The sequence below is a fragment of the Calypte anna genome, chromosome 1 (assembly GCF_003957555.1).
Source record: "Calypte anna isolate BGI_N300 chromosome 1, bCalAnn1_v1.p, whole genome shotgun sequence".
Lineage (NCBI taxonomy): Eukaryota > Metazoa > Chordata > Aves > Apodiformes > Trochilidae > Calypte > Calypte anna.
Window position 1 is genome coordinate 76,301,710 of NC_044244.1, and position 15,022 is coordinate 76,316,731.

A 15,022-nucleotide genomic window follows, 5' to 3' on the forward strand; every position below is an offset into this window, starting at 1 on the left:
TAAGATACTAGTAGTTTATAATTTAGATGAAGAAATAGAAATCTGAAAAGTTTCTTTAAGCCTCTCATCACTTTTTATATTACGCTAGGGAGCGTATAACACATTGAGGACATATGTTGAACATTTGTCAAATCCATTAAAAATTAATTTGGCAGTAGCATAATTTTACAAAGCTTATGTCTTCTAAAAACAAAGTCAGAAAAACCATTATCACTGCTTTAAATTTTTCATTAACATTATTTTGAAAATGATAGTGGTTTTTTTTTTTCTATGGAACTTTTCCTGGAAGGAAATATATGTAATTTTGAGGGGCAAAAGGAAAAATGAGAAGGGGGGGAGTTAAGGAATAATTTCATACTTAAATAAATAAGATTTAAAAATGAAGAAGACAAGTAATCCTGCTGAGTCTGGCTACAAAAAACTCTTCTCTTTTTCTGCAATGGAAAACTATAACCTCTAAGCAAAAAGTTGAACCTAACCATTATATGCCTGCTTTGACAGTGTGTATAACTATTTTTCTTAAGGAGCAGCTAAATAAAACATTTCTTTATTTAACATACTGCCCCATTTATATGAACAGTAGTCCTGTGGGTAGAATAACTTTATTTTCAATCTAAGTAACACTGGAACTGCTGCTCAAAGAATAATTGTGGGCTAATCTATGAAGTGAGAGCAAATACGTTTCTCGCTTTAAAACTTTAGTAGCCTCCAATTCTTCAAGTAGTAATAATATGCAGGCTTACCAAAGTCCATCAAAATTATACCTTTCAGGGGAAATCATCTTCCTTCCATTTGTTATCATAGCTAGTGGTAAGAGAAAAACATCTTGTGAAGACCTGGCCCCTTTGTTATTTTGTAACATGATGGTAGTAATTCACTCCTAGTGAAAATGTTTTGGCTCTATTAGATCAGTGCTCTTAGAAATTATACAGCTACCTGTATAATTTGTTTGTTGTTTGGTTTGGTGTTTTGTTTTTTTTATTATTATTATTATTATTCTGGTATCTTGGTTTTCAACTTTATAAGTGATGCAGAGGATTCTACAATGTATACATACGGGTCACATAAATCTGCCTCACTGAGCTTTCTTTTTTCCCATCCACCTCCTTTGGGTTACTCATGCAACAGTGGAAATAGGGCTATGCTTTCTGAAGAGAGGCCAGGTCGTCTGCAGAGTGCAAAGACAGTAACATGAACTGTTGGCAAGTACTTCTTTGATGCTTTGAAAAGATGTCAGTGAGATATGTTAAATCCATATGTTAAATCCATACTTGATCATGAGACAAACATGCATGTCTTATATGTAACTTTTGTTTTTTAGTGGTTTTTTTTCTTGTGTTTTTTAGTCTTCTCCTTGTATGGTGAGGAAACAAGACAAGCCTTTGCCAGCACCACCACCTCCCTTACGTGATCCTCCACCACCCCCACCAGAGAGACCCCCTCCAATCCCACCAGACAACAGGATAAGCAGACACCTGCATCATCCAGAAAGCGTGCCTTCCAGAGACCAACCAATGCCCCTTGAGGGCTGGTGTCCCAGAGATGTTTTTGGGGCAAATCAGTTGGTAGGATGTCGAATAGGGAGTGATGCTTCTCCCAAACCGGGACTGACTGCAATTTCAAACCTAAATGGAAGGCACAACCGCATAAGTTCTGATCCAGGATTTGTGAGGAAACACAGACGTCATGAGCTGCCTGCAGATGGTGCCAAGGTATGAAAAGAGCTGAATCCTAATTTGATACCTTACTGCAGTTTTCTCTTGCATTGGCTCAAGTACTGTTTGTATTGATCAGTGTTGATCTGCTGTTTCTCAGTCTTTCCTGATTATTATTAATAGTAAGCTGGTAATAAATAAATAGTTAAATACTGTCCTTTGCACATGAGGGTCTAAGTTACAGTTTTAACATGAAACTTTCAAAAAATGGCTTGGAGAGAGAATTACTGATTTGCTAATTAAAGATTATATTCCTTTAGCAAATTATCCATTGTTGTTAGTTTTATGGCATACCAGGTCCACTTTGGAAGTGTCTTAGTGTAAAATTGTGTATGTGTTTGCTGATGGAAGAGTAGATGTTCTATTTACCCTTGTCATAGGTGAGATGAGGACTTAGTAACCTCTTCAATCTTTAATGTGTGCAGTATGTACAGATGATGTATATAAATATACTTAAGTTGTCGGGTATGTTGTGTGCATTAACATAAAAAGCTAAATATTCAAAAGGTCAATTGTGGTGTTCGTCACTGAAGCATTATTTTCAAAAGAGCATTAAATTAGTAATGATGTTCAGTATACTCTAATGGAAAAGATCTAACTTGCCTTGATCCTAAGAAAGACAAAACAAATACATCCAAAGCCAAACTAAATGTAGAACATTCATTGTCTCTTTACCACTAGGTATATGTGCACCATCCTTGAAAGTGCTCAATGGCACAATGCCGGAATTGCATTGTTTGGTTAGTTATTACCATCAATACTGTAAATCTTATTTGGGGTAGTTAGCATTGCATCTCTTTTTCTTTGTCAGTTGTCTATAACTATGGTGTTTCTTCTATCAAAAAATTGAAAGATTGTTTCTATGTTAATCAAAAATATCTGGGGAAGAGAACATGAGGGAACAGTTCTAGCATTAGGCAGCGTCACGCAACTTGCAAGACTGTGTACAGTGGGGAGATGCTTAGGTTTGAAAAGAGGTCAAGTGATGATGGTCTAAGAAAAAAGTTCCCCATTCCACTCTAATCGGCTTTATCAAAGTTTATCAAAGTAATTCATAGAACAAGTTATAACTCAAAGCTGGTCCTTCATTTTTCTTGAAGGCTACATAGCTTGTGCTAAGGATGCATTTGTGGTTAAGTCACAATAGTTAGAAATCATCAATTTTTCTATCTGCTTCTCCTAAACTCAAAAGCTATTTAACCTCTTTGTCTCCATGTTTGGTTTTTTGGTTTGGTTTGGTTTTTTTAATGGATGATCTGGTTATTTTGAAAGTATGTTATTGAAATTCAATTAGTGTTGATAAGAACATGGACATGGATAATGAAGGGTGCTTGAGAAGCCTATGATATTATATATACTTGTACTTTTATCAGCATTGAAACAGAACACAGAAATTTTACCTACAACTAGGCTGTTGTTTAAAGTGGCTTAATAATACAACTTTTCCTCTGATTATAAAAGGATACTATGTTTATTATCTTCATGTAGCATTCCAGTTGTGGTCTGCTACAGTACTGAAGCTGATGGAATAACTTCCTGATGCAGAAGTCTGGAGTAGTAATTTGTGTATTTTTTTTTAACCAAATGCTGTTTGAACTGTCGTCCTCAGGTTATAGATCTAAGCCATTTGGTTAAATGGAGCAACTGACAATTCTGAATTACTGTATGCACATTCACAAGTGAAATTACTAGTTTTTGACCCTGATTCATATATAAAATGTAATTCAGTCTTGCAATTGCTAAAAGCCCAGAATCGGGAGGACAATCCTGTAGGCATAGGGTATATTCTAGCAGGCACGCTATCAGAGTTTTTAAAACATTTTAAAACATGTTTGGCATGCTGTGCCTGTTGTTTTCTCACTCTATTTATCTCTCTCACTTTGATCGGTTTGCAATCTTGAAATCTTAATTTTCTCCCAAGCAGTTCAGCTGTAACTTGAGTCCATCAGTAACAGTGATGTGGAACTACCTCATTTGGTGAAGTTTTAGGCTAGTATGTTCTACAGCACCCAAATGGGGTGAGCTGAAGCAGGTAGGAAATAGTCACCTCAGATTACAGCTCTGTTGTGTGAACTCCTGGCAAAGCCTTTACCCATATTCTTCTTAAGGTCTATTTTTTAATACCTAGTCAATGAACATCTGTGATGATAAACAAGAGAGCCTAGTTGTAACTAATGTGCATTTTTTAGGTCTTTTCAAATGGTCATCTGATGAATGAAGAATACGATGTCCCTCCACGGCTTTCACCCCCTCTTCCAGCTGCTTCCATCATCCCTAGTATAAAGTAAGTTAACTTTGTTTGTAAAAGAAGTATGTTAATAATGTTAGGTAACAGCACCAATTCTCTAGTGCTAAAAGAATAACAGAAAAAAAGAAATAAAATTTATATAACTTGTTGAAACATTTTCCATGAACTCTAAATGTGACTTTACAAAGGAAAAGTAAATTGTATTAAGAGGGAGCAGTTCTGATGTTAAATGAACATGCTACATTTTTAAAAGAAGAGAGAATAAATCGTAGCAGAACTTGCTCACAGGCATTTGGCAGTGGGAGCATACTCCAGCTGATTTTGCTTGTACTACTACAGAACAAGTATGGTAAGAGCTATTTATCACAGGAGATGGGAGATTATAAGGAAAGTACTAAGAGTAAAGAGCATTTTTGTGCTTTCTGCCTCTCGTTTAGCCCTTCTTGCTGGACTGTCTAGACACTGAGCTTTATCCAGGGTTCACACTAGCATCCTTTCTTTCTTGTGTCTAAAAACCAACCAAACAAAAAACTTTTATAGCAATTTTAAAGAGAGTTAACCTCCCTTGATTCCAGAATATGCTTTGGGAAGTGTTCTCATTTCAACTTGTGGCTAGTATTACTCTTCCAGTAGTATGGCTGTTTATTTGGTACCAAGATGATACTTTGCATAGCAAGTATCTCTGGACCCAGAATCACACAGGGTGTTCTATGGAACAAGAGACTTAAAACAGAAAGCTTGGAAGTGCTTTAAAGGAGTGTGTCAGTTTGTTGTGGTTTTGTAAGGAAATCAGAGCCTATCACAATGTTTGATATCATCCCACAGTTTCTTTCCAGTGTGCTCCTTGTGATTCTTGCTGTTAAATGAAATAATGGAGCAATTAATACATACTAATACTCTTATTAGTGTGCTCCATATTTTCAGCACTTTTTCCATTTTTGTTCAGTTAGTGGTAACATAAACAACAAATAGATTTCAGCATTTTGTTAATATACTGCTTTTCCTAAGCACTACACGGAAGGTGTAGTGGAGCACTGACTTTTTCAATTCAGAAGCATGTGTTCAGGTGGAGTAATTGCTGAGTTGACACTCTCCATGTTTACTTTTAATTCAGAAGCAAGTTTTAGAACATTATCCAGACATTTTTGTAACTGAACTGTGAAGTAACCTGATTGAGGTAGGATATCCCAGGAGTACCATTTGGGATCTTGTGTCATCAATCCCCTCTATAGATTGATCCCCTTGGATTGCATTTTCTTCCCACGATACTGTTAAAGTCCTGGAATTCTCCACACCCTGTCAGTCATAAAGAGAAAGCAGCAACTCTGGACAAATTAAAAGCTTTCATATTCCAAAGCAAACTGAATTATGAAGAGGGGAAAATTTTTATTTTTCATTTTTTTGAAATAACAAGGCATTCTGCTTGAAATAACAAGACATTCAAAATCCCATTTTTTAATTCAGATTTTAGCAAGTGTAGCCCAAAATCAAAGGCCAATGTATAGATAAAACATACAGTGTTCATATCACAAGTTGTTGTAGCAATGTAGACAAACACAAAATCCATGCCAAACCAATACAAAATCAGAATGCATTCATTTAGCTTGGTCAAAAGAAATACTTTCATTAACTGAATAAAATTCATTCTGATTAAAAAACTGATATATTCCAGCCAAAATATGATCTTCATACTTCAAAATTGCTTTATAGCACATAAGTGTTTTCTGTGAGAACATCTATTTTTGAGTACATAAGGAGACATGCAATTGCCAGAACCTTTTGTATCCTATAAATACATTACGAGTGTCCGGTTGCTTTGACGAAGTTGAGGGGGAAAGTAGCACTGAAAGGTAGTTCTCCTCTTGCATCCCTTCAATCTCACTAAGAAACTTTGAATGTGAAACCATAGTTCCATTAAAGGCAACTGTGACTTGGAAATCCTGATTCCATTGAACTAAATTTTTGGCATGGCATTTGTCCAGAGGTGTTAGAAAAAGCACTGCTGACATTCAGGTTGTAGACATCTGAGAGGTGATGCTCCAGAGGATGGAATGTGCCTTTCAGTCATACCTTGACAGGCCAGTGAGTCTGGATGCTTCAGCTGGTTTGTGGTATTTCCCATTGAGTTGCAGGCTTACCCTATGACAAATAAAAAATTGTGTCCTCTATGAATGAAGGTGAACTGTTTCATAAGCACTTTGGTTTTGAGGATAGAGCACACTGAAGGGCAGTTGGCAAGTGTTGACTTGATCATGTGGTCCATATAACTTACCGTTTATAGAACAGAGTTTGCTTAGAGCCCTTACAAGAGTAAAGCTTTTGTCTGCAAGTAGTAGCAAGTAGTACTTTGCATCAACAGAAGAGTTAATGGTAAGAACCTGATGTCTGTACTGTGGATGTTATGGGGCAACACTTCAACTAGCAGTATTCTTGTCCCATGAATGTGGATAGTCTGGAGCAATTGGATCATATTAGGGACATCCTTGGAATGTACCATGTATTTTAATTAAACATGGAAAGTATTCAAGGTGTGTGCTCCTCGGTGCAAATCAAAGCATGGTACATGGGGAGGTTAAAGGGAATCAGTTCAAAAGTGCAGTCCTGATCCAGAATGAAATATATGGACTGCAAGTTCTTCATGTCTATATTCTGTTAATCAATTTACCAGTAAATGATGGAAGGGGAACCTTTCCCTGAAATACTTCTAAGTACGAGATGTCGGTTTCCCCAAAGTTCTGTTTGCATCTAAGCTGGACATTAAGTGGCTCAACAGCAATTAATGCTCCTATCTCTTCCTGTTTTGTGTTTGGCCCTTGGTGCTCCGTAGAACAAAAGATGAAACCTTTCTATTCAACAAACCAGAAAATACAAGGTCATCGCTCACCAAAATTAATTACGACTTTCAGTTTTAGAATATTTTCACTTAAGGAGGGGAACCACAGACTAAATAACTGCAGTGGACTGGTGGGTTTTGTATTCATCTGTGTACAAGTCTTCTAAAGATTTAAGAGCAGTGAGGTTTTCTAAAGTGCAATTATAGAAAATTTCAGCAGCTTGATAGATACCCAAGTGTTTCATGTGTTTGCTTATGGCTGTGTTCATCTGTTTAGTTACAAGAAATCTGGAATGTTTGTCCATTTATCTTACTAAGGTGTTTTTTGTAAAGCAAGAGAGTTAGAACAATAGAGATGTAATAAAACAATCTGATCTTGAAGAAACTTTAGTAATTTTGGAGAAGATGAGATAGACATCTAGCAGAACAATGCAAAAGATGTTTGAAATCAAATATCATTACAACTGGAGTAAATTTGAAGACAAATACTGATTTCTAAAAAATACTCAATTACCCTTACAAGTGGAGTAAATTGGAACAGAAATATAATTTCTAAAAAATGTAATTTCTGAAATACTAATAAAATATAAATAAAATACTGATAAAATAATAATAAAAGTGTAGAACCATTTTAGGATCCTAGCAGACTATTTTAGCTATATGTTAGTATGCTAACTTTTCTGCTGCTTTACAAATTAACAGTGCCTTTCAAATATTAATCACATAATCATGTTTGCAACCTAGGAAATATTTTCCTTATTTTAAAGGTGGGGAAAGAGAGACTTTACTAGTTTAGAAGGACTTGCCTAAGGCTACATGGTATTCAGAAGCAGGAAACTTGGAACTTATGTCTTTAATAATAGCTCTAAACCAGTAACAGTCTCTCAGCAGTGCAATAGCATTGCAAAATTGAATTTGGCACTCACTCCTATGCTGTGAATTAAAAGTTACCTACCTTTGTTACAAGGTAGGTTCCTGTGCCTATTGGATTAATAAGAAAAAAAAAGCAGGGCTATAAACTAGAAGAGAGGGGGAAAAAATGGTAGTCATCGAGTATAGCAAATTTATTTAGTCTGTAAAGTAAGTGTACTGTAGTCAGTAAGTAAATCCTCCAGCTTTCCTCTCTGAAAACTGTTTTATTAGGTAGCTGGTAAGACCTGCTATTATGATGCTGTACCCAGTTCATGTGATGATCTGGTTCTCAGTTTTACTCTGTAGTTTTCCTTTAAAAAATGAACTTAATTTCCAGAATAAAAATCTCTCCTATAACCAGCTTCAGATAACACATTCAGAGAAGGGGGGGTTAATTTTTTTCTTCCCAGTAATAGCCTCTGAAGAGGGCTTCAAATACTACCAACCTACTTTGGCCAGTATTGGGCATTCTGTATTGATCAGTATTGGACTAGGTGTTTATATTTCAAACATTACTACCTACAGAAGCCAGAAAATATTTTTTTTTATTGTCAAAAAACATAGTTTTATATATCTAGAACATCTGAATGATTGCATGTCGATAGAAGTGAGAAAATGAGAAAAATTGTTCTGTGTGAGGCTTTTAGCTGCCTAGCTCAAAATGCTACAGTGTTCTCATTGTCCCAGTATATTTTTATCATCTGTTCTTCAAATGGCCTTACAGCAGTGACACAAACCTCTCATCCAGCTAAGGATTCAAAGATGGAAAAAGCAATTTCACACCGCATTGCTGCTTGAAATTTTGCTCCCCCTACAGAGGGTGGTTGAAAATTGCAATATAGAGTTTGCAGTTCAGTGCCATAAATCTTGCCTGTGTCTTTGGCTAGTATGTCTTTACAAAAAAAGTTGGATACCCATCTTTAGTGAGCTTGTTTCTGAAGTCAAACATATATTCCTGATTGAAGGAAAGAGTATCTGACAAGTTGTAGTAGTGGAGAGCTCTAGACTTAGAATATATTCAAGCAAAAGCAGCATATAACCTCCCTTCTTCTGCTGTTCTTTTTCTTGATATATTCGTTTGGTGACTGCCTAGTACTCGTTGTTTGCTTACAGAGTTACCTGGATGTTGTGAAGTCATGTGGCAGTCTCCCGTCAAGTAGAAGTTAGGTTTTTTTTTAAAAAGAAATCTTGTATCTCATCATATTCTCCATTATGAAACTACCTGTGAATAGAGGTTGTAAAGTCTGCCTGTTTCCTGGGCTTCCACTGCTTTTAAGAAGTTATTTAAATCACCATCTGGGGCGACAATTAAAGACAGTTATTGTTTGAAGTAAAAATAATTTAAAATAAAGGCAAATTCTAGAAGTTCAATAATGTCACAGCTGGAACAAGACTTCACTGAAAGGATGAATGTCCACTGCCTCACTGCTAGATGCTGTTTGCTCTGAAATAACTTCTATTTAGTTCTTTTGATGGGTATGAACAGGTTAAGCTTTTTTAGTGTTTATTGTGTACTCTAAATCTTTGCAATTCTGTTGTGCTTGCTTAAAGTACATGTTTAACTCTTAAATCAGCTGTATGCATTCTCAGTGACAAAACCCCCGGTAATCTTACAAGTTTTAGTTTGAGATGGTGTTTTTGTTACCTTGCATGTTGCAGAGGTATATTAAGGATGTTTAGGCTAAAGAATATTTTCTGCATTATACTGAGGTAAATTATATTAACAGTTATAGCAAAACTGATACTTTTCTCATCTCCTTAGATGTCCTGTTGCTTCAGCAAATTCTCTGTCTGATAAATCAAGGGATCACGCAGATGATGATGAATACAAAGTTCCTTCTTCACACCCTGTAATACTGAGCTCACAACCACCTCATAGTCATAATTTAAAACCTCTTGCTCGGTAAGGTCATTTAGCAGACTTGAAGAAAACTTACTTTACAAAAACTGTGATTTTTTTCCAAAATTTAACTAGTGTAATGGTATTGCTTGCTTGCCTTCTAATATTATCTTTTCAAGCTTGGTTTATTTATGTCTTTGGTTCATTTCACCACCACAACCTAAACCTGTGATGTTCACTTTATTGTATCCCCGTTGTGTCTGAACACGGTATTTTTTGCTTTTGAGTTTTTGAAAATTGTCCTCTCACAGTCCTCCAAGTAAGAGACAACGTGCAAGAAATTCTGTACACTCTACTTGGTAGAGGCTGCACACAATATTTTTTTCCTATGGATGAACTTTTTCAAGGTTATTAAAAGAGACGTATTAAAATTACTGCCTCAGGTACTACCCTTACTAAAAGGTTGTCTGTGTCTTTGAGGGCCTGAGGCTAGGTTATTATTTTATGGTCATCTGTCTCCTGACTTTGTTTATTGGAAAGTAGACTAAAGCTGGAAGGTACAATTTCTGTGAAGTCCCAACTTCTTTTGCTGCGTTTCAGAATTACATATCCAGAAGAAATAAAAGCTTTCTAGACTGTTAGTTTTTTCAGACAAATATGTTAGCCAGGTGTAGAGATCAAGCCCATAAGGTGTTAGGACAAGAATAGAGGAGGAATAAAGTGTCAACGAGAAGATGGCATTTGGATTCATTCAAGATACTGGGCATGTTCTTTATGGCAAACACAGTCATTTCTTCTGTGAGCTTTCCTGTGCTTATCTGTAAGTTGTGTCCTTGGAAGAATGTCTTGAGATGGAACTCATTCACTGTCTTTTAATATTACATCTGTTCTGCTGTATGCCTTTTATAACAGGAGAAGAGAGAGTGTAAACCCAGGATGTATGCTTATTTCTAATAGTCTCTTAAATGCTGCATGGTTCAGCCAAAATTAGTTGTCTGCTTGACTTTAGGTGGTGTTTACAGAAGTGGAAAAGGAAGGTAGGATGAAAGACAGATACTTCTTAAGTAGTGGGCAGTAGAGATGAAGAGGTCAAGAGGAGAAGAGCTGAGATTGTTTTGGGATCTTTGTAGGAAAAGGTGTGCATGTAGGGAACGTCTAAGTCAAGGAAGTCTTGAAAAGAAGTCTTACAGTCTTGAAAAGAAGTTACCTGGGTAAGCATCAGGATGGACTTGAGAATGTCAGCTGCCACATGGTAACATCTGCTTGTGTAGTTCTGACCTGCAGTGAGAGGTGGCTTACCATACTTCTTTGAGTGACTTCACCTTGTACCACAGAGCTACTGCTTTATTTACAGGAAATTAGGAAGTTTATAACTTAGCCAGATTTGTAACTTGTTTGTGTCTCCAGGCAGAGGAGATTTTGTTGATTGAGACAATCAAGAATAGGAACACAAAGGCAGACAATATTTTTAATTCATGATGATTTTATTTGGTCAAGTTAAGATTGTTTTGGCTGATGATTTTCTTGTTTGACCAATAGAATGTACAGATTCAGGAAAGTATGTTAAAGGCTCTTCATAGAGCCAATTTTGGCTGTTGGTTAACACTGCACAGATCACTCTTTGTCTGTTAGTCAGCATGGCAACCTTCACCAAACTGAATTGTGTTTGAAGTTGTGATATTGTGGTGAAAGTTATTTCCTCCTTACAGTCCTGTTTTGCAAGCATATTATGTAGTTTTTGGTCTTTAGTAAATTCTGAGCTGAACAGTTAGACTATGTGTACCAGCAATCTGTTCTCTGACATGATTTGTAAACCCCTATGCTTAAGCTATATTAATATGTTTTAGAGATGAAATATATCAACTACTTTATTTCAGTCGTGCCAAAGCTGAGGCTTTGTGAAGCTTTTTGCTTCACTAGTTGTTTTGGTTGGTTGTTTGCCTTTTTTTTAAAAAAAAAACACCTTAGTTTGCTTGAAAGCATCTGCAGCGTTGACTCACTGCTTGAACTTCTTTGCTGTCCTAGCAAATCGAGGACATTTCTAATGTTAATGTATAACCTATAATACAGCAATTGGGAGTGGAACCTAGCTACAATAATGAACTCTAAACCAGAGCCTTCTCCTGAGAAAAAGGAGAAGACTAAGGAGCACTCAGTCTCACCTCTGTGCCAGGTAAAATCATGGAACGGATCCTCCTGGCATCTGTATTAAGGCACATGGAAAACAAGGAGGTGATCAGTGACAGGCAGCCTGGCTTCACTAAGGGCAAATCTTGCCTGGGGTATGTGGTGACCTTCTACTACAGAGTTACACCTCTAGTAGGTATGGGAAGAGCAACTGGTGTCCTCTCTCTTGTCCCACACTGTCCCACATGACATCCTTGTGTAAGATGGAGAGACGTGGATTTGATGGATGGATGGACCACTTGATGGATAAGGATCTGGAGAGAAGGTTGCATTGAAAGAGAGATGATCAGGAGCTTGGAGACCAGAGACAAGTGGAGTTTCTCAGGGGTCAGTTTTGGGTCTAGTGCTGTTTAACATCTTTGTCAGTGACATGGGCAGTGGCATTGAGTGCACCCTCTGTAAGTTTGCTGATGACACCAAGCTGTGTGGTGTGGTGGATTCACTTGAGGAAAGGGATGCCATCCAAAGGGACATTAACAGCTTGAGAAATGCCTCAAGAAATGCTTGGGATCTCAAATTCTGCATCCAGATCTGGTGTCTCCACCATAAGAAGGCCATAGATCTGTTGGAACAAGTACAGAGGAGGACCCCAAAGATGATCTTCAGGGGATGGAGCACCTCTGCTATGAGGAGAGGCTCAAGGAGCTGGGATTGTTCAGCCTGAGGAAAAGAAGACTCTGGGGGGACCTTATAGCTGCCTTCCAATACCTGAAGGGAACCTACAGAAAGGCTGTAGGGAGACTTTCCATAAGTGTCCAGCGACTCTAGGAGAAGGGGAAAGAGTTTTGAACTGAAGAAGAATATGTTTAGACTGGCTATTAGGAAGAAGTTCTTTAGTATGAGGGTGTTGAGACTCTGGAACAGATTGCCCAGAGAAGTTGTGGCTTCCCCTTGGTCTAGTTGAGAGCCATCCCTGCCCATGGCAGACAGGTTGGATTAGGTGATCTCTAAGGTTCCTTCCAACCTAAGCCTTTCTATGAATACCATTTCTGCAGTTCATCCTTTTATCCCTTAGGCTGAGGTTTTCTGAACCCAACAGGAGATTCAACCCCCACAACTCATGCAAATTTAATAAGAGAACTATGTGAATGAAATTCCTGAAGTTAGCTATGAGAACCTTAAGCTTCTCATTTTGAATAATTCATTTCAAGAAGCAAAACAGTACTGAAAAATACGTGAATTAACAGTTGTATGTAAGTACTTGTATCCTTTTGTCCCACATGTACTGTGCCTTTCTGGCTTTTCAGGCCTGTTTTACAGCATATTGTCTTTGTGCTTCTCAGGAAGAGAACCTTTTTTTAAAAATTTGGATGGAATCTTTTGCTTTTAACATATACTAATATATGACCTTCAGACTGTCACAGTTCTGAATTAATAACGGATTATGGCAAGGAGAGTTGGAACTTAGGAACATGGCAGCTGAAGACTGTATCATTCCTGAGTCTTTGGCTCAAAAAAAAAATAATAAAAAAATAGAATCTAAATGTCTCATGTTAAGAGTCTTGGAAAAAATAAGGGGAAATTCCTTATTTTTCTTGCATGTCAAAAAAATTATTCTAAAATCACGTATTTATCTAAAAAGTTCAGACACTTCTGCTATTAAGCAAAAAGTAAAGAGATATTGCACTTCGACATATCCAAGGAACCAGTACGGCTCAAGATGTTTGTTATCCCAAAAATTGCCAGTTACAATTTTTACACCTCTTTAATCAGAGCTTTAGAATAGATGGAAAAAATGTTAAGTCCTATAACACCTTGCATGCACACTAAAAACTGTCTTAGAAATGCTGATCCATCCCTCACTGTGTAGATACAAATATTACATAGCAGTCTGAGCTTTATAGTCTTGAGTATTTAAATTCTTATCTACCCTGTGAGACTTAAAAAAAAAATCAGTGATGAAGAAAACTCTCACTATTGGCCAACGAAAAAAATGAGAAGAAGAAGAAAAAAATAATGAAGTCTTTTTTTCATATGCCATTTTATATCAGAGCGTGTTGAGCTTCTTCATCTTTCTGTACCATCCAAAGTAATCTGATAGAGGCTGAATTGCTCTAGAGTTGTACTGACTGTAACCTTTCTTAAACATGAAGTCTGCAGCATAACAGAGCAGTATGTGGACTTACTACCTTATTTTAGCAGCTTCTGAGGGCTGTGTCTAGGTTAGTAAATAGAGTGGTGCAGGAGTGGGTCTGTAGAGAGGACCAATTGACTCCTAGGACTCCACATTCATACTCTATGTTTTGGGAAGTTTTGGATTCAGGGTAGCTCTAACATATCCTGTGGCTGGAGTACCCTTTAGTAATTGCAGCTCATTGTAAGAACTGCTGCTGGACATCTTCTGAGTTAGCATCATGCAGAAGAAATTGAGTTTTCATGCTCCGTGACCTCTCTGCAGTATAAACTCAAGTGCTATAAGTGGGGATGAGCTGTGGAGATTTCTTCCAATTCAGGCATTCTAACCTGAAATGCACCCTGAAAGATTTTTATGAAACAGCTGGAAAACTAGAAACTTCTCATTTTTTCCAATATCTCCTTTTGCAGAAAAAGAGAGTTGAGTGCTTTCCATTGGCTGATACAGGATTTCACTAGGCCATTAGTATTATTATTAGAGGCTGTAGATGGGAAGCTGATTTCAAAGTATTTTTTCAAGTTTTTATTTTCTAGATAGTGTACTTGGTCTTTCACTTATGGTGGGTGTTTTGGCATTAATCCAGGACTTATGACAGAGAATATTATCTCAGTTTGCCATTCAGGTTATGCTGTGATTAAAACAATAAGCCCTTATTTTTTATTCTGACAAGAATTTTAACTTGAAACAAACCATTCTCCTAAGCATTAAAAAAAAAAAAAAAAAAGCCATTGAATATTTGTGTATTATTATATGTGATGTTCCATATACTTAAAATGTCTCTTCTTATCTAATGTCACTGTTTAGATGTGAAAGCTGAGATAAAGCTTTCAAAAAGAATCTTGGTTCTGGTTGATGCTGTGTTATTTTAATGCACACATTTTGTTGTCATGGGGAGACCAGTGTCAGTAAATGCTTAACTTTCAGGATAATTTAGCAAAACTGTTAACAGTTTTTGTAATTGTCATGAATTATTAGCACTACTCACTTCTTTCTGCCAGTATCATTTTCTCTTACTTTTTTCCTAAGTGCTGCTTCTTCAGTTCTTGGTTAGTATTAAGAGTGTTTAGTAAACTGAAGAGCCTTCAAAATTTCTTCTGAATGTTTTGTAATTTGGGAACTATGTCATTCCATCCTACCCCCAAATCTTTATTCC

General features: G+C 36.8%; 1 protein-coding gene across 1 annotated transcript in view; it reads left to right on the forward strand.

Moving 5' to 3' along the window:
• The window catches only part of CBLB (Cbl proto-oncogene B), a 130,670-nt gene that overhangs the window by 101,383 nt on the left and 14,265 nt on the right, over positions 1 to 15,022 (forward strand). Inside the window, exons 12-14 of the mRNA XM_030469215.1 lie at positions 1,347 to 1,712; positions 3,905 to 3,999; positions 9,471 to 9,611. Of these exons, the coding sequence (XP_030325075.1) occupies positions 1,347 to 1,712; positions 3,905 to 3,999; positions 9,471 to 9,611 (602 nt within the window). The remainder of the gene's footprint in view (positions 1 to 1,346; positions 1,713 to 3,904; positions 4,000 to 9,470; positions 9,612 to 15,022) is intronic.